Raw genomic sequence first — 20,000 nt, forward strand, 5'->3', positions numbered from 1 at the left:
GTGAATTTCTGCCAAACCAATACTCAGTTGAAAGGTAAAGTTGTTAGGTCCTCCTGGTTCTAGCAGGTACCACATGGGGCCATGTGGCAGAGAGGAGAGTGGATGTCATTTGTCTCAGCAGCCTCACTGTGGATAGTGGCACATGGGACAGGGCAACGTTGTAGGATATGTCCTGCGTCCCAGAACTCCTGCAGTCCACTGTGGAATGCATGCCAGTGTGTATGTCACTTTCGTGTGTTTTGATTGAAGCACAGTTTCACTGTTTAACCCTGGCTGGCCTGGAGCTCTCTGTGTAGACAAGGGTGACCTTGAACTCACAGCCCTCTTTATTTTATTCTTGAATGTACGTGTGTGTGGGGGGGTATGCATGTTCACACCCATGGTAAGGCCAGAGGTCAACATTGAATGTCTTCCTCAGTTACTCTGTACTGTTGATCTGCTAGCCCAGCTGTCCCAGGAGTCTCCTGTGGCTCACAGCCCTGAGAATGCAGGGATACACTAAAGTATCTCGCTTTACATGCATGATGGGTATGTGAACATACGTCGGCCTTGCACGGCATCACATCACTGACTGGGTCATCAGTACAGCCCCTAAGTTACTCCTTTAAGCTTTTGTGAATAGAACTGTTTTTGAGATTCTTTCTCAGCATGTTTGTATAGGAATCCGGAGAGCTTCCAATTCTCGTGTGTTGATTTTGTATCCTGATTGTTTGCTGGAAATGTTTTCAATTCTAAGAATTTTCTGGTAAAATCTGTGGGGTCTCTCTCTCTCTCTCTCTCTCTCTCTCTCTCTCTCTCTCTTTTTTTTTTTTCTCCCGGAGCTGGGGACCGAACCCACGGCCTTGCGCTTGCTAGGCAAGCGCTCTACTACTGAGCTAAATCCCCAACCCCCTGGGTCTCTTGAATGTAGCCTGGGGATTGTTTGACTTGTTCCTTTCCTATTTGTATCCCTTTTATTTTTTTCTGTCTTACTGCGGTAATCAAGACCTCAAGCACCATATTAAGAGAAGAGGAAGTGAATACTTACTTTGTTTCTGATTTTAGCACAAATGCTTTGAGTTTTCCCCCCAAATGTTGGCTATAGGTTTGTTTTATATATTTTTGCTTTTTTAAAATTTTCTAACTATACTTTTCAAATATATTGTGTGCTTGTGTCCATGGACACACTACAGATAACACAAGACAGCTGGCTCTCTCCTTCCTCCTGCCCACTGGGTCCTCAGAAGGCAGCCCAGATCAGGTTCAGCAGGCAGCTTCTCCCACTGAGCCATCCCTGGCCCTCTGTTTCACTGTTATTGTCATTTTACCCTTTTCTGTGGTGTTTAGGGTCCTGTGTGCTCTCTCCCACTAAGTACCATCTCCAGTCAAGAGCATTTAACTCAGTCCCACCGACCCAGATCAGGTTACCCACCCCCTTTTTATCCGACCTCAAAAACCATCCATCAGATGGATCTGAATTTTGCCAAGAAAAAGTGGCCACAGGTTGATTGTTTTTTCTTTTTAGAATATGAAGGCGTTTGTCCCTTTCAGTCATTTGGTCTCCTCCTCCTCTTACCAACTGCTCCTTTGTTTGTTTGTTTGTTTTGTTTTTGTTTTGAGACAGTTTCCTCTGTGTAGCCCTGGTTGTTCTGGCAGACCAACCAGACTTTGTAGGCCAGACTGGTCTTGAACTCAGACATCTGCCTGCCTCTGCCTCCCTAGTGCTGCTACCACCGAGCCAGTTCAAGTTCTTTTTTTTTTTTTTTTTTTTAATTTATTTATTATACATAAGTACACTGTAGCTGTCCTCAGACACACCAGAAGAGGGCATCGGATCCCATTACAGATGGCTGTGAGCCACCATGTGGTTGCTGAGGACTGAACTCTGGAAGAACAGTCAGTGCTCTTAACCACTGAGCCATCTCTCCAGTCCCCCATTTCAAGTTCTTTAAGCAAACCAAAATTTTGCCAGAGCTCTAGATGCTCTCTCACCCTTAGCTATTTGGACTTAATTTCCCTCCTCACGGCAAGGCCTTACCTTTGAGGAAGACTATTTGTGATGGAAGAGGGAAGCCAGGTAGGAGTTGATTAACTTTGCTTTTTCTCTGTCATCTGTCATCATTGTGCCTTCAGATTCTTGTCAGTCTTGCTTGCAACATCAGTTTTCCTGACATCTACATATACTGCTAAAAATGCTCTAACTATGAGCTTGGACTTCTGCACTAGCCTACTCAAATGCATCACAGTCAGTTTGATGAGAGACCTTACTTTCTTTTCTTTCTTTTTCTTTTCTTTTTTTTTTTTTTACATAAAAAGGCTTTATTGGCAGGGGAACTTAATTAAACAGGTCAAATCCCATGTTGTCATCCGACTCCTCAGACTCCTCTTTCTTCTCATCTTTCTTCTCCTCTGCTGCAGCGGGGGCAGAACCAGCAGCAGGAGCTGCAGAGCCAGGGGCAGCAGAAACAGCCACAGCCCCACCAGCAGGCACACTGGCCAGCTTGCCAACACCCTGAGCGATGACATCCTCAATATTCTTTCCATTCAGCTCACTGATGACCTTGTTGAGTCGTTCATCTTCCGCCTCGATGCCCACGCTGTCTAGTATTTTCTTGATGTCTTTGGCGCTGGGATTGGAGTTGCCCCCGAGGGCGGCCAGCAGATAAGAGGCAACGTAGCGCATGTCGGTTGCGGTGGACAGACCTCACGCGTGCGACCTCGGCGGCGTCCGGCGGCGAAAGGATGAGACCTTACTTTCAAATATTTCAGCCACTCCAAGGTGTATTTACTGTTGTGGGAAAGAGGAAGAGAGGTAGAAGAGAAGAAAAGATAGGAACAAAAAGAGTTCTATGTCTCAAAGTACAAAATAATAATTCAGGAAAAAGGCATGATGCTACTTTAATAGCAGAAATTTTGTTTATAACATTTCTCCCCTCTTTCAAGTATTTGGAAATTATCTGGAGAGATAAGCTCATCTTATATTTTATGACTTGGTTTGAATTTCCATATATTGATTTGTTAGCAGGAAGTCAAAGAGCTTAAGCTTTATGTTTAATTGCACCATTTATGCAATTTGAAATCTCAAGAGGCCACTATAGTCACCTTGATCCATGGGCATCTTCAGTCCCATGTACAGAGTTTATGCACAACATTTTTGGTGTTTAATTTCTTCCCTACCCTCCCTGAGTGCTCTTTGTGTGGCTTGTTCTTGGGTTGTAACTGCGAGTCAGAATCTGCCTTGAAGGCACTAACGTCTAGTTGCCAGATAGTTAGGTCAGTAAACAAGACAACGAAGGAAAAGAACCCAGGGTAGTGTGTGATGTGGGAGCTGCAGTGGAGGCAGGTACCAGGAAGACTTGTTCTCTGTCAGGTGCGGGAAACTGTAGGAGACAAATAAATGTGTGGCCAGAAAACCTGTGGAGACTGGGTCTCGGGTGGCCTTGAACTCCCTAGGTATCCAATATGACCTTGAACTTCTGATCCTTCTGCCTCCACCTTCTGAGTGGCCAACTGGTAAGGAGATCTGAAAAGGTAGGTATAAAACGAGCAGATAAGATAGAAAAGATGTTTCAGACAGGCAAAAAGGGTTTGTCCTGTGCAGGAAACAATGAGGGGATGGATACTGTTGCTGAGTGTGTAAGGCTAGAGATGACTTAAGAAGGCTTGCTGTGGGCTTGGGGATTTAGCTCAGTGGTAGAGCACTTGCCTAGCAACCGCAAGGCCCTGGGTTCGGTCCCCAGCTCTGGAAAAATAAAAAAAAAAAAATAAAAAAAAAGAAGGCTTGCTGCACCTGCAGAGGAGCAGATGGGATTCCCAGCACCCGCAGAGTAGCTTAAAACCATTTGCCACCCCAGGAGACCAACACCCTCCTCTCTCTTCCCTCCGCACCAAGCACACGGGAAGTATACTCGTAACATGCAGACAGAACACTCATACACATAACATAAAAATAAATACATCTTTTAAAAAATTAGCTTCAATGTATAAGGTGGATTGTGGGGTTAAGTTTAATTTAAATTTCTTCCTGTTTTGAATATAAAAATCTTATAGTGAAAGAAAGACCTTTTCAAGGTCTTCCTGACAGCAATACAAAGAATGCTAAGTCTGTTGTCAGATCTGTTTACCACCCAAAACCAATGTTAATCCCACAGACTCGAGGAGAAAGGTCACCAATCCAAATCATGGCCCAGTTAATTAAGGTCAGCTTTTTTATTCTGGTACATGGGCTGCCTCACCCCAATACAGGGTTCAAAAGATCAGCCTTGGACATGGAGAAGATGAGGGTTTTTATAGCTCAGGAGTAGGGGGTCTTCAAATGGATCTGGCAGGCAAATCCCCAGTGGGGGCAGGGTTAGAGAAGCAGAACATAAGCAGAACAAGTTGGTAAAGCCTCCTGAAGGTGTGGCTATCTTTTCTTGGAACAGACAGTACAGAACCATTTGTAGCTAAGGTTACAGGTTAGGGCATAGAAAGAGAGATTTAATCTTTTTTTTTTTTTTAAGATTTATTCATTTATTATATACAAGTACACTGTAGCTGTCTTCAGATACACCAGAAGAGGGCATCAGATCTCTTTACAGATGGTTGTGAGTCACCATGTGGTTGCTGGGAATTGAACTCAGGACCTCTGGAAGAGCAGTCGGGGCTCTTAACTTCTGAGCCATCTCTCCAGCCCGAGAGATTTAATCTTAAGTAGGACTGGACCTACACGAGGGCTTACATTTATTTATAATAACTCAGGCCTTATCTCACTCGTTCCCAACTAGCTCTTATAACCTGTTTGTTGTTAGTTCTATAAACAAACAGGATTGATACATTGATTAGGTCCGAGCCCTCTTGATCTAATTACCTGCCAGTGATTGGAGACACTAGGTGGGGGCCAAGTCTTATTTTTTGGTCATCATTGAGCCTTTGAAAGAGTACTTCAGGGCTGGAGAGATGGCTCAGTGGTTAAAAGCACTGACTGCTCTTCCAGAGGTCCTAAGTTCAAACCCCAGCAACCACATGGTGGCTCACAACCATCTGTAATGAGATCTGATGCTACAGTGAGTATGATAAATAAATAAATCTTAAAAAAAAAAAAAGTACTTCATTCCTATGTCTAGTGGCCTTAAACTGGTAGTTCTCTTGCTTTAGCCTCCTGAATGCTGAAGCTACACATATATGTGTGTCATGGTACTTAGTCCTGTGTCTCTTTAGAGAGAAATAATATTCTCTTCTTCTGCAAGTTAAACCCAACAATGTACTTGTCTCATATTAATTGCTTCACAGAATTAACATATTTTGATATAATCTGAAGATCACAGGATATTTTGCATTCTATAACTTCCAAAAGGGTTATTTCACAGTTAACTTATTTTGGTTTCTGTGCTTGCCTGCTGTGACAGGGCATTTATTACCAGGCAGGTGCCTTTTCATTATTACTGCATTTAGTCGTTTATCTATCATCTATGTATCTATCTGTATAAGGAGTTGGCTGCATACCACAGCATGCGGTGGACAGCAGGTGTGGACAGCAGGGCACTTCACTAGCCAGCAGGGTTTCTCCTGGACAAAAGAAGGTTTTACTTTGCAAAGGAAAGGACTCCTACCAAGAGTGGCCGTTATTACCTACAGAAAGCTTATGGCTAGGCAGAATGGTCAATGGAGAAATTCATTGTAGGACTACTTGTGGTAGCCCTAATCTAAATAACATTCCTAGAGAGGAAGGAATGCCAAAGTTTAAGCTGAATAGGAAATTACATTTCAGAATTTACTAATTTACTGATGGTGGAAAGTAAGCTGATAAAGTCAGGAGACAGTCGCTCTGGCGAGTTCCAGGTCAGCCTATCTCAACAACAAAACAAAAAATATGATTTTATTTGCTTGGGGTTTTTTGGATTTACTTGATTGTCTTTTGAGATGTGGTCAGCTCTGTGAGTAGTTGGGACTATAAGACGTTTTAACTCGGGGCTGGGGATTTAGCTCAGTGGTAGAGCGCTTACCTAGGAAGCGCAAGGCCCTGGGTTCGGTCCCCAGCTCCGAAAAAAAGAACAAAAAAAAAAAAAAAAGACTCTGCTGGTTTTAACTCTGCTGGTCTCCAGAAACACCTCACACCTACCACTTTCCCATTGTTCAACTTTGGGATAAGGTTTAACCTCTGAATGCCTTAGTTTCATCTCTAATCCTGTTATATTCTGACTTCATTGCCATTGTTGTTGTTGTTGTAATCATCATCATTATCCTCCTCCTCCTCCTCTTCCTCTTCCTCCTCCTCCTCCTCCATGTCCTAGAGAATTATGTGAGCTTGGCAAGACTCCAGAGTGACCTACATGTCTAACTCTTCTATTTTGTATTTGTTTGCTCTTTCTCTTTCTGAGACAGTGTCCTCAACCCTGACTGAACTTAAACTCACTGTGTAGCTGACAGAAACTGAACCACTGATCCAGCTGCCTCCTCCTCCAGTGTGCTGGGATTGATTATAGGTGTATGCCACAGTGCTCTTGGTCTTCTGGAGCAGGGACTCTTGTTCTCAGTAAGAAATGGTCTCCCAGTAAGAAAAGTAGGGGTTGGGGATTTGGCTCAGTGGTAGAGCGCTTGCCGAGGAAGCGCAAGGTCCTGGGTTCGATCCCCAGCCCCGGAAAAAAAAAAAAAAAAGAAAAGTAAGAAGCTCAGCAGGTAAAGGTGCTTGTCTAGTAAAGCTCAAGACCTGAGTTCAATCCCCACATCAAGGTGAAAGTAGAGAACCCACTCTTAAAAGTTGTGTTCTGGGGCTGAGGAGATGGTTCAGTGGTTAAGAGCACTGACTGCTCTTCCAGTAGAACTAGGGTTCAATTCCCAGCACCCACATGGCAGCTCACAACTGTTTGTAACTCCAGTTCTCTGGGGCCCTGTATGCTCACAGACATACATGCAAGCAAAACACCAATGCACACAAAGTAAAAATTTTAAATAAATAGTTGTCTTCTAACCTCCATATTGATTTTGTGCCATGCCCTACAAACACACACACACACACACACACACACACACACACACACACACACACGCTCAGAGGGGGGAGAGGGAGAAGGAGGAACACACACATAATAAATATTTTAAAAAGAATGATACAGATGTGAGGTTCTCTTCAATAGCACAAATCTCTACAGTAATAGTAGCTGCTTTCTAAAAAAGGTTTATTTATTATATATGAGTACACTGTAGCTGTCTTCAGACACACCAGAGGAGGGCATCAGATCCCACTACAGATGGTTGTGAGCCACCATGTAGTTGCTGGGGATTGAACTCAGGACCTCTGGAAGAACTGTCAGTGCTCTTAACCACTGAGCCATCTCTCCAGCCCCCAATGGCAGCTGCTTTTTCCCCTCATAACTCCCATGACTGCATCTTTTAACTGTATCTTTCTGCTGTATCTCACTTAGATCTAAGACCAGTGAACAGGAACCACGTAGTTTGGATGTCGTGCTGTCTTAAAATTTATTCCACCATACAGTCCTTGGTTTGGTTTGGTTTTGTTTTGAAACAAGGTCTCACTGCATACCTAGAATGTGCTGTGTCTATACTAGGATGGTCTTTATTCCTGCCTCTGCCTCCAAAGTCCTAGGTCTAAAGGCATGCGCTAGCACCCCCACCTTACCTCCACAAAATGTATTGCTTTTTAATTCATCTAAACTCAGAATTTTAGAATGCATCCAGAGTGTTTTTTCAGGATGTACTGTAAATGGCCTTCAGTCTAGTTCCCAATAGAGTCTTTTATTTCCCTATAAAGGCTCAGGAGCTGCTTTACCAATCACAATTCTCTCATCTTTCTGTTCTGGTCTTCTAAGCTCTGACCAGAATGGCCTCATTAGCTCTGCTTCCCATATTTAGGTCTCCTCTACCCTGAAAACATCCCCACATTCTTTCTGAAAACCCAATTTAGATCCTAAGTACCATGAGATTATGTTTATCACCTTGATGATATCCCACTCCCGGTACTATGTGATAGAGGTTATCACTGTGGTGATATCCCACTCCTGGTACAGTTTTCTGGGTTTGTTACTTTTCTTTTTACAGTCACAGGATGCCTTATCAGTTTAAGGAAGGAAGGACCTCTCTAGGGTCATAGTTGGGAAAGTTCGGTTGCAAGAGCACTCTACCTGTGGATGTAGGACTCAGAGTCAGCTGTCACATCACATCTGCCACCAGGAAACCAGAGGGGAATTCCTGGGCTCTGCTGGCTTCTTCCTCTGTCCCCTTTCTATTCAGTGTTGGAGTGTGGAATGGTGTAAACCACATTCAGAGTTGGCCATTCTTTTTCACTTAAACCTCCCTAAAAAAATCCTCACAGACATGCCCAGAGAGATGTTTTCCGGATTCTAAATCAAGTCAGGTGGACAATGAACAGTAACCAGCACAGATTGCTGGCAGAAACTCACCAGCACACTGAGCTTTTGTGACTTTTCACCTCTGAAATGAGGATAAAGTGCAGGTAAAAGAGGTAAATACAAAATGTTGTTACTGTAATACAAAAAGGCACCATTTCTCTACAGAGGCAGAAACTGACCAGAACACAAATTTCTTGATTCTGAAACTTTTCCTCTAGCCCTGTTTCTACTGAAGACTTAGAACAAAGGTACATCACGACAAATTTAAAACATACACTTTCCACAATGTACTCAGCAATTTAAAGCACATGAATCAGGAGTGTGGAGATAACACTGAGAAATGTAAAGTCAGTAAAGCAGGAGTAGAAACCAGAAAGCTGCAGGACGAAGTAAGGAAAAGCAGGTAAAGGGAAGCAAACAAGTCAAAGCAAATATCCTTCATACAGCATGAGGACCATTCCTTACCACGGTCCCTGGATGAAGGCTGGGGTTCCCATGGATACACAAAGCTGTTTTGATTGAATGATCCCTAAGAAGGAACCTCGGCAAACGCCCCCTCTCCTTCCTCTAGGGATTGTGTCTGAGCACTTCCTCGGATGAGACTCAGGTTGAAGGGATGCGAATGATGGTAAACTGAGCTGGCATGGGCTGTTTGATGCTTTTTCTTTCTTTTTTTTTAAAGTTCTTTTTTTTTAAAGATTTATTCATTTATTATATATAAGTACACTGTAGCTGTCTTCAGACACACCAGAAGAGGGCATCGGATCTCTTTACAGATGGTTGTGAGCCACCATGTGGTTGCTGGGAATTGAACTCAGGACCTCTGGAAGAGCAGTCGGTGCTCTTAGGCTGAGCCATCTCTCCAGCCCTGTTTGATGCTTTTTCATTTCATTGTTAGTTACTTGATTGTTTAGACAGGTTAGACAGGGTATCATGTATTTCAGGATGGCTTTGAACTTCCGTGGTAGAGGACAACCTGAGCCTCCTGCCTTTACCTCCCAAGACCTGGGATTACAGGACTGTGACAACACATTTAGAGCGTGGTGGGCTTTTCCTTAGTGTATTTAGTGTGTGCGTGCACACACCACTGCATCCCAGCTGTCTCCCTCCATCACAGGGATCCCAGGAATTGAACTCAGGTCCTCTGGCTTGTCGGAAAGCACTTTTATCCACTGAGCATCTCAGTGGTGACCCAAGTGATGCATTTTTGTTTATTTAATTTAATTTTTGTCTGATTGTTTTCAATGCGTGTGAGGCATCAGTGTAACTGTATATAAGTGTGAGTATGCAGATGTCCCCAGTGGACAGAAGAGGAGCTTGGGCTGTCTGAAAGACAACCAACGCTCCAATCTTCTGCCTTCTGCGCTATCTCTCCAGTCCACTTGATAATTTGATGTCTTTTTAAAAGGCGCACCTGTGTGCTGCCTGCCAGCCTGCCTGTCTGCTGGCCTGCCTGTCTATCTGTCTCTCCTCTCTCTCTCTCTCTCTCTCTCTCTCTCTCTCTCTCTCTCTCTCTCTCTCACACACACACACACACACACACACACACACACACACTCACACACACTTTTAATTCTTGACAAATCAAGGAAACTAGGGGGAGCCAGAGAGCTAGTTGTTCGGGGTAGGATTTAGGTTCCGAGAAGCTTCCTGAGGTTGACATCTGTTACTCTGTTAATCACCTTGGGAAGGAAACAGGATTTGAAAGACACTGACATGTCCAAAGCAAATACCATATGTTTTGTTTATAGCTGTGTCTCAGAAGAGACACAGAGAGAGTCATAGTTGAGGTCTTGGGAAATTATGTGAACTGTGTTGCAAAGATAAATGAAAACATTCCATCTAGATAATTGAGCATTACACTGGAGGCTGAAACACCTGGGCAGAACAGATTCTCAAAAACCAGTCCTCTGTCAAACTGACTTTTCAGACAATCAAGTCCTACTTCCTTTTAAAAGACTTAAAGTGTATTTGTGTACAGTGGGGGAAGGGAGGCTTCTGTGTGTGCCACAGCCCATCTCCTGCTGAGTCAGTTCTACTTCTTGTCTGCAATATGTGACACGGAAGAGGCCCAGTAAGTGCTAACTGATTGAGTCAAGCATGTAGGCCACCCTCTTTCACTCTCTCCAGTTCTCACCTTTTATTTTCACATAGTACAGGCTAGACTTGAACTCATAATCCTCTGCCTAAAGCCTTTGAGATTCTGGATTATAAATGTGTACCAACATGCGACCTTTTTTCCCCCAATCTTTTTTGAGCCCTCTTTGTCACCTCTTATCAGGAGAGATCCAAGGAATACAATTTGAAACAGGTGCCCATCTGAGTTCATGGGAAATTTCTTTAAATTTTTTTTTTTTTTCGGAGCTGGGGACTGAACCCAGGGCCTTGCGCTTGCTAGGCAAGCGCTCTACCACTGAGCCAAACCCCAACCCTTCATGGGAAATTTCTATTGACAGTTCCTCTGCAATGTCCTCAAGCACTTTGAAGGGACAGAAGAAAAATCGTAAAGAATTTATTAACTGAACAGGATCCTCACGCTGACTAAGAACACATTGTTCAGTGTGAGTTTATCATCTGATGTCTTTTTAAAAAGTCATTAAAGCAAGTCCTTGTGAAGTAGACTTAATATATGACTATTAGTATAACTGCACATATAGTTAAAATCCAGAATGTTACTAGAGACCGGAGGTATTTAGTAGGCCTTTGGGGAAAATTCTTTTGTTTGTTTGTTTGTTTGTTTTGTTTGGGAGTTTGCTTGAGACAGGGTTTTACTAATAAAGCACTGGCTGGTCTGAAGATGGCTACATGTAGACCAGGCTGGCCTTCAACTCCCAAAGATTTGTCTGCCTCAGATTCATGGATGATGGGATATGTGCCTAGATTTTTGGTTTTTGTTAGCATATATGGTGACAAAAATTGTAAGAAGTCTCTCTCCAAGAGCAACAGATTAATATTGTTCTGGAACACAGTCATTCTCAGTGATATGTATTGGCCTTTCTCCACTCTTACAGGCCATGTCTGACAACCACAGGACGGACACTAGTGCTGATTGAGAAGATCCAAAGGAAAAGGATTGCCCTGGATGGGAAGTTAGTTCTTCCCCTTAGGGGGTGGGTTGAGTTGTACATCTGGGTGTGATGAACTAGAGTCTGGGTTGCTGTGGGACAGGATCATGGCCAGAGAGGACTGGCAATGAAGCCTTATATGCTCCCCTTCAAGAATGCAAAGTGAAGTTCAAACTAGCAGTTGGGCTAACCCTTGTCTCTTCTCGATTGTATTTCTCACTTGTAAATAATTGTCCGAGGCTCCCTTTTCTCACCTTTGTGGCATATGGCACTTACACATGCATGCACACACACACACACACACACACACACACACACACACATGCATACACATGGAGGGATAGCTCCACAGTGTTTTGTTTGTTTGTTTTTTGTTTTGAGACAGGGTTTGTCTGTGTAGTTATGGCTGGCCTGAAACTCACTCAGTGGACCAGTAGCCTTGCCATTCCAAGTGCTAGCTGGGATTAAAGGTTGATAAAAGCCTGTAAGTCTCCCTCCAGTAGTAGATCTGAACTCTACTGGTATCGTACACACATGTGGTGTACAAATACACTTGAGTAGCACATACACATAAAATTAAAAAGACATCTAAAAGCAAGTTATGTACACATAAAATAATAAATACATCTTTTTTTTTTTTGTTCTTTTTTTCGGAGCTGGGGACCGAACCCAATAAATACATCTTTTAAAGGTTGTTTCCTCACACTGGAAGTCCCAGTACACCTCAGGAGGCAGAGGTAGGTGGATCTCCGAGTTCGAGGCCAGCCTGGTCTACACAAAGAAACCCTGTCTTGAAAAACAAACAAACAAAAAACCAAAACAATAAAAGTTGGCTCCTATTCTAGCCGCACATGTTTGCTTGTTTATCTGGAGGCAGGACTGCTTTGTATCAGTGGCTAGCCTAGAACTTACTATGTAGACCTGCAGCCTCCAACTGTCAGTCTTTAGCTACCAGGTCATTCTCCTGCCTCTGCTTTCTGACGGCTGGGTTTATAGACCCATGCCACTGTGGTTTGTATGAATCATGTAGCGACTGGAGAGAAAGGCCAGTGACTCTTGGACCATCTTCTTCCCTTCGGTCAAAGCTAGGAGTGTGTGGTAGGCAGATTTATTCACTTATCAATGTGGAGGCCAGAGGTCAGCAATGACTGCCTTCCTCAGTCAGTCTTCACCTTATGCTTGGTGACAGGTTTTATCACTAACTTAGGTTTCTGTTGCTGTGATAAATACCATGACACAACTTGGGAAAGAAAGGGTTTATTTGGCTTACAGATCATCAGGGGAAACCAAGGCAGGAGGAACTCAGGGCAGGAGCCTGGAAGCAGGAACTAGATCAGACACCATGGAAGAGTGCTGCCGACTGGCTTGATCCCTATGTTTTGCTCAGCCTGCTTTCTTCTGCAACCCAGGACTACCTGCCCAGCGGTGGCACCACCCACAGTGGGCTGGGCTCTGCCTATCAATCATTAATCAGGAAAACTCCCTAAAGACTTACCTATAGGCAATCTGACAGAGACATTTTCTCAATTGAGGTTCCTCATCTCAGAAACCACTAGCCTGTATCAAGTAGAAAACAGAACCAACCGGACACTCAACTGAACCTAGAGTTCACGGATGCAACTAGGCTGGCTGGCCAGCAGCCCATCTATCATCCGGGTTGTCATGTGTTCCATTGTCTCGTCTTCCCCCTCCTCCACCTCACCGCCAACTCTGCTATGCTGTTTACAGTGACTGGCTTCTACACAGGTCCTGGGATCTGAACCTAGATCCTCATGGGTACATCGTAACCACTTTCCCAGGTTAGCCATCTGTCTACTCCCCTTTTCTGTGTATTTTAAGACAAATTTTAACTAAGTATCCCAGGCTAGTCTCAATTCACAGCCCTCCTGCTTTATCCCCAGGCATGTGTCTCTTGCATCTTCTGTCAGGTGGCGACACTGGAAGATGCTTGAGTGACTTCCCTTAAGAGGAAAGAATCAGAGCGCAGGGGCTCTGCTGGAAAGTTTTGTTGTAGACTGTGCGGTGACGAGGAGTGGCGTCCCAGGGGTTAGTAACTGGGGATGAACAGAGGAGCTAAGACAAGGCATTTTATGGAGACAGAAGAAACAGGACGTGGTGACTGAAACAGGACGGCACCCAAAACAACTTAGGTGAGTGAGAGGCCTGATGCAGTTCTGCAGTTCTGCAGTTCTGCCAGGCAGGGATCTTCTTCACTGGGTTTGGCTCTTAATAAACCAGAATACAAGAGACAATAGCTCCTACTCATTTTGGCGAAGGACAGTGATTGGCCCTCAAAAGGTGGAGTAGGCTTTCAGATTAACCTGCAGTAGCACCAGTTTCATTTTTCTAGAAATTCTCTGAACTCTTGTCTGCTATCTTCCCTATTTCTTCCTTAGGCTGGTTTTGAAGAACGCTAACGCTAGGCTGGCGAGGGGCCCCACAAGCCTGATGACCTGGGGTTCAGTCCCCAGGACCTGTGGAGGGAGGATAGAATTGACTCCCAGGTTGTTATCCGACCCTCACATGCTCATTGTGGAGCAGGAGCCCACGCTCACAAACACACACACACACACACACACACACACACACACACACATACACTCTCTCTCTCTCTCTCTCTCATACACACACACATACACACTCACACACACAAACTCACACACTCTCTCTCTCTGTCTTTCTCTCTCTCTCACACACACACATACACACACCCACTCACACACTCACAGACACACACACACATACTCTCTCCTTTTCTCACACACACACATATACACTCACACACACCACACTCTCACACACAAACTCACAGACAGAACTTTTTTTTTTTTTTCTATTCTTTTTTTCGGAGCTGGGGACCGAACCCAGGGCCTTGCGCTTGCTAGGCAAGCGCTCTACCACTGAGCCAAATCCCCAACCCCAGAACTTTTGTTTTTAAAGAATGCTTTTACTCTTCTGGCCTCTCCCTCCTGCTCATTGCTATGTTGGGGAAAGAGGTCATCTCTCTCCTAGATCTCAGTTCCAGCACCTAGATTGGGTCTCATTTAGATCAGCACGAACTTTCCTTGGGATCAAAAGGAATGTTTGTGCTTATGTAAATCAATCACTAACAAGGCAAGGGGACTGGCCAGCATCCAGAGATAATAAAGGAAGCCCTCAGCAAAAGAGTATAACAGAGAAAATAATCACAAAGCCCAGTAGAGCGAGTCTGGAGAGCAGGTGGGAGTGTGATTCCAGAGTGAAAAGACAGAGTCAAAGGGCATTGCGTTGACGTTAATTTGGAGACTTGGGAGAATTTGAGATTATTTACAGTGGTGGTGTTTTGTGAGATGAACAAGAGAAGACAGAGGAACCCAGAGCCAGGGGATGGAAGATAGCAAAGAGAGGTGAGACAGCAAAGAGAGGTGGGACAGCAAAGAGAGGTGGGACAGCAAAGAGAGGTGGGACAGCAAAGAGAGGTGGGACAGGGCCAAAGAGAGGTGAGACAGCAGAGAGGTGGGACAGCAAAGAGAGGTGGGACAGGGCCAAAGAGAGGTGAGACAGCAGAGAGGTGGGACAGCAAAGAGAGGTGGGACAGGGCCAAAGAGAGGTGAGACAGCAGAGAGGTGGGACAGCAAAGAGAGGTGGAACAGGGCCAAAGAGCTCAGTTGCAGCTCCAGAGTAGGAACAGCTACTGTTCCCTCTAAAGCTGGGGCTCATCTGTTTGAGAAGTCTGTTTGTCTCTTTGTTTATTGTTTTTCAAGACAGAGTTTCTCTGTATAACCCTGGCTGTCCTGGAGCTGTAGACCAGGCTGGCCTCAAACTCCCAGAGATCTGCCTGTATCTGCCTCCCAAGTGCTAGAATTTACACCACCACCCAAATAAGAAGTCATTTTCTGGCCTTCAAAGGCATGCACAAATACAAATCAGTGTTGTTCTCTCTCTACAACCTGTCTCTATACAATTGTCCCAGTAACACTGCTCTCTCTCTCTCTCTCTCTCTCTCTCTCTTTCTCTCTCTCTCTCTCTCTCTCTCTCTCCAGCTCTCTTAAGTACAGCTCTCTTAAGCTACTTAGCATCCCTTTCCTCTCTCTTCTCCTGAGAGTTGGGCATATTCTAGTCTGTCAAATCTTTGTCTGATCTGTCACTTTGTCTGTCACTCAATTAGACTTCACTTTTAAACATGGCTTCTGCAAACTAACTTTACCTTCACTGTTCAAGATTAAAGCTGTATACTAAGTGTACATCTGTATTCTAGCCAGAAGGATTAAAGGTGTTTGCTAAGGGTTGAGCCACACCACAACTAGAAACACGATCTTGGGATTCACAGTGTGATCAAATATCTTTTTTTTTTCTTTTCTTTTCTTTTTTTTTTTTTCCCAGAGCTGGGGACCGAACCCAGGGCCTTGCACTTGCTAGGCAAATGCTGTACCACTGAGCTAAATCCCCAACCCTGTGATCAAATATCTTGCAACATGCCTCAATCAATAAAGTGCTTCAAGTACAAGCATGAAAACCTGAGTTCAGGTCCTCTGCACTCATGAAAAAAGCCAGTGGTGGCACAGTTTGTCACCCTAGCATTAGGTTTTAGGAAACAGGAAACATTAGGAAACAGAGAGTTCTGGAGTGTGCTAGCCAGTTAGTTTTGCCAAAGTGGTGAACCACAGGTTCAGTAAGAGAGATGTCTACACCACAGTGAGGAGCAATAGAGGAAGACACCTGTTATCAACTTCTGACCCCCACACACTCGCCAATACCTACACTGTCATCCACTGCACTTACATACATGTGTGTATTTACACGCATGCGCGCGCGCACACGCATACACACACACACACACACACACACACACACACACACACACACAAGAGAGAGAGAGAGAGCCCTGACTCTGAAGTCAGACTTATGTTTTTTTTTTTTTTTCTTTTTTTTCTTTTCTTTTTTTCGGAGCTGGGGACCGAACCCAGGTCCTTGCGCTTGCTAGGCAAGTGCTCTACCACTGAGCTAAATCCCCAACCCCCAGACTTATGTTTTGTTTTGTTTTGTTTTGTTTTGTTTTTTTGGTTCTTTTTTTCGGAGCTGGGGACCGAACCCAGGGCCTTGTGCTTCCTAGGCAAGCGCTCTACCACTGAGCTAAATCCCCAACCCCCAGACTTATGTTTTTTAAAGATAATTTATTTACTTTTAGCCAGGCAGTAAATGCTCATGCCTTTGATTCCATCAGTCAGGAGGCATAGGCAGGTGGATTTCTGAGTTCAGGGCCAGCCTTGACTACAGAACAAGCAATGAGACAGCCAGAGATGAACAGAAAAACCCTGTCTAAAAAACAAAAACTAGGGGGCTGGAGAGATGGCTCAGCGGTTAAGAGCACCCGACTACTCTTCCAGAGGTCCTGAGTTCAATTCCCAGCAACCACATGGTGGCTCACAGCCATCTGTAAAGAGATCTGATGCCCTCTTCTGGTGTGTCTGAAGACAGCTACAGTGTACTTATATATAATAAATGAATAAATCTTAAAAAAAAACTAGTTATTTTCCTCTTATGTGCAGTGGTGTTTTGCCTGCATACATGTCTGTGTGAGGGTGTTGAATCCTGGAGTTACAGACAGTTGTGAGCTGCCATGTGGTTGCTGGGATTTGAACCTGGGTCTCTGGAAGAGCAGTCAGTGTCCTCAACTGCTAAGACATCTCTCCAGCCCCTTGGTCGTTCTTCTTTGTTTGTTTATTTGGGGTTTTGTTGCTGTTGTTTTGTTGATTGGTTTGTTTTGTCTGTCTGTCCTCGATCTGTAGACCAGGCTAGCTTCAACTCAGAGATCCACGTGCCTCTGCTTCCAGAGTGCTAGAATTAAAGAGCTGTGCCACCCCACCCCCAGCTAAACTAACACACTTTATTTTATTTTTAAAAAAGATTTATTTATTTATTTCATGTATGTGAGTACACTGTCACTTGTCTTCAGACACACCAGAAGAGGGCATCAGATCCCATTACAGATGGTTGTGAGTCACCGTGTGATTGCTGGGAATTGAACTCAGGACCTCTGGAAGAGCAGTCAGTGTTCTTAACCACTGAGCCATCTCTCCAGCCCCAGCACACTTTATACTCCTCATTTTCTTCATCTATAAAAGTTATGATAGTGTTTATTTTGTTTTTGAGACAAGGTCTTACGCAGTAACTCTAGCTAGCCTGGAACCCACTATGTGGGCTAAGGTAGCTTCAACCTTGCAGTTCTCCTCTCTCTGCCTCTCCGAACCTGGGGTTATTGCACCATCACACTCGGCTCCCCAGTAATGTGATTGGTGGCCCCACGGAAGAATCACATACTCCTCCTAACACAGGTCCAGGCCAGGCACAGCGCGAGTGCTCACCTGATGTTGGCTGACAACTCTTGGGTTTCACTGTCTCCCCATACTCATCACTCTCTTTGCAAGTAACTGGCAGACAGAACGTTCATAAGTTAAAAGGTTGTTGCTCAATGTGGTTTCCAGTATTTGGGAGGAGAACTACTTTCCAAAGCCAAGGACTGAGTGTTCTGTTTCTAGGTCATGCTTGTTCAGGCCTTAACCACAGTCTGTGTCTGGCCTTATATTTCTCAGTAGTTTTATGATTTAATCATTGGAAATGACTGTCCGTCTGTCTTATGGTGGGAAAAGCAGGCCACCAGTGTTTCCTTTAATTTAGGGGTAAGTTTTCTTTGCCTTTGGTCTGTACTTTCAAAATATTACCAACTATCACCCCCCCTTTTATCTTTCTTTTCTTTCTCGTTTTCTTTTCTTTCTTTCTCTCTTTTTTCTTTCTTTCTTTCTTTCTTCCTTTCTTTCTTTCTTTCTTTCTTTCTTTTTTTTTGAAGCAGGGCTTCTGTAGTCCTGGCTGTCTGGCAACTCTCATTGTAGACCAGGCTAGCCTTGAACACAGAGATTACCGCCTCTCCCCTCTTTGTCCCCAGAGAGGGGACTAAAGGTGAGCATCACCACGACACCCACTTGCTCTTTGTTCATTCTCATCTGCTGGATCCACGTGATTTTATACTGCCTCAAACTCTGTTCATAACAACATACTGACAGTCCTTCCACAGGAGATGTCTACTTTTTCCTTTTTCTTTCCTTTTTATGTATGGGGGTTTTGTCTACGTATATGTCTGTATGCCACATAAGTGTCTGGTACCTGAGGAAATCAGAAGTGGGCAGTAGATTACCTGGAACTGGAGATAGAGATGCTATGTGAGTTCTGGGAACCAATCAGAATCCTTTGGAAGAGCAGCCAACACTGCTGAGGCATTTCTCAGTCAGTAGTCATAGTTAAGTGGAGTTCTTCTATTGCTGCATTCCTCAGCTTTCCAATAGTGTAATCACCTCAGGTAATCACCTTAAAAAGAAGAATGGTGGGCCAGAGCGAAGGCTCAGTGGTTAGGAGCACTGACTGCTCTTCCAGAGGTCCTGAGTTCAAATCCCAGCAACCACATGGTGGCTCACAACCATCTGTAATGAGATCTGATGCCCTCTTCTGGTGTGTCTGAAGACAGCTACAGTGTACTTAGATATAATAAATAAATAAATAAATAAATATTTTTTAAAAGGATTGGTTTATTTTGGTTTGTATTTTTGGAAGCTACACTCTATAGCTAGTTTGTTCCTATTGTTTTTGTGCCAGTGTGGAGACAAAACATCTCACAGGAATACAGAGAGGAAGCCCTTTCCACCTTAGCTGAAATCCCAGCAGTCCCTACTAAGTCACTAGGCACACCCACAGTGGACCAAGACCTTCCACCAGGCTAAAGGTTCCATCACCTCATTAACTGGAGACCAAATTTAATGCATAGAGCAGCCCAGAAGCAAACCATACCAACAACCAAAGAAGACTGAATGTGCTCAAATGAAACTCCTTACACCCCTACAGCTTCTGCGGGAAAGTAAGGATTTCATCACTGCAAAGGCTGCCTCTCAGTAAGGAATCCTGAGTGACCATTCCAGGACCCTGACTACCCTGCTTAAAATATGGAACCAGAAGCGCAAGGCCCTGGGTTCAGTCCCCAGCTCCGAAAAAAAGAACCAAAAAAATATATATATATATATGGAACCAGATGCAGGTTCTGCTTTGGTGCAGAAATCACTGTATCTTCTCAGAGGGCTTTGGAAGTGGATGGTCCAAATTGGAGCCTTGGCCAAAGAGTTTTGTAATTTGCTAGCTATGTAGGTAAGTTCCTGCAAAATCACCATCTCAATAGCATAGCTAAAACCAGTGGAACTTCAGTGTGACAGATATTGATGATCAGGTGAAAAGGTGACATTTAAGCTACAGCCACAGCAATGCCCCGTAAGCCATGATAGCCCCACAACACTCTCAGTCAAATGTCTCTTGCCTTAGCCCGAGCTGCAAGAGCTTCAGGAATAGTTGGTGTTTATTCTTGAAACAAGTGTCACAATATAACCCACTGTCTTGTCTGGGTCAAGGCCTTTAAGACTTTATTTAGCAACTGGAGAAGGGGTTCAATATCCAACACCCGCATGTGGCTTGCCACAGACTGTAAATACATTTCCTCCTCAGCTAGAAGATTTAGTAGCAAATCTGAGCCCTTTTTTCTTTTCAAGATTTATGTATTTATTTATTATATATGAGTACATTCTCTATCTGA

The 20,000-nt window shown here is 44.1% G+C and overlaps 1 protein-coding gene across 1 annotated transcript in view; it reads right to left on the reverse strand.

The window, feature by feature from the left end:
* Positions 1-2,247: 2,247 nt before the first annotated feature.
* The window catches only part of Rplp2l3 (ribosomal protein lateral stalk subunit P2 like 3), a 188,672-nt gene continuing 170,919 nt past the window's right edge, over positions 2,248-20,000 (reverse strand). The window contains exon 2 of the mRNA XM_039092742.2: positions 2,248-2,767. Within this exon, the coding sequence (XP_038948670.1) occupies positions 2,315-2,662 (348 nt within the window). The 5' untranslated portion in view covers positions 2,663-2,767 and the 3' untranslated portion in view covers positions 2,248-2,314. The remainder of the gene's footprint in view (positions 2,768-20,000) is intronic.

Source organism: Rattus norvegicus, chromosome 14 (assembly GCF_036323735.1).
Source record: "Rattus norvegicus strain BN/NHsdMcwi chromosome 14, GRCr8, whole genome shotgun sequence".
Lineage (NCBI taxonomy): Eukaryota > Metazoa > Chordata > Mammalia > Rodentia > Muridae > Rattus > Rattus norvegicus.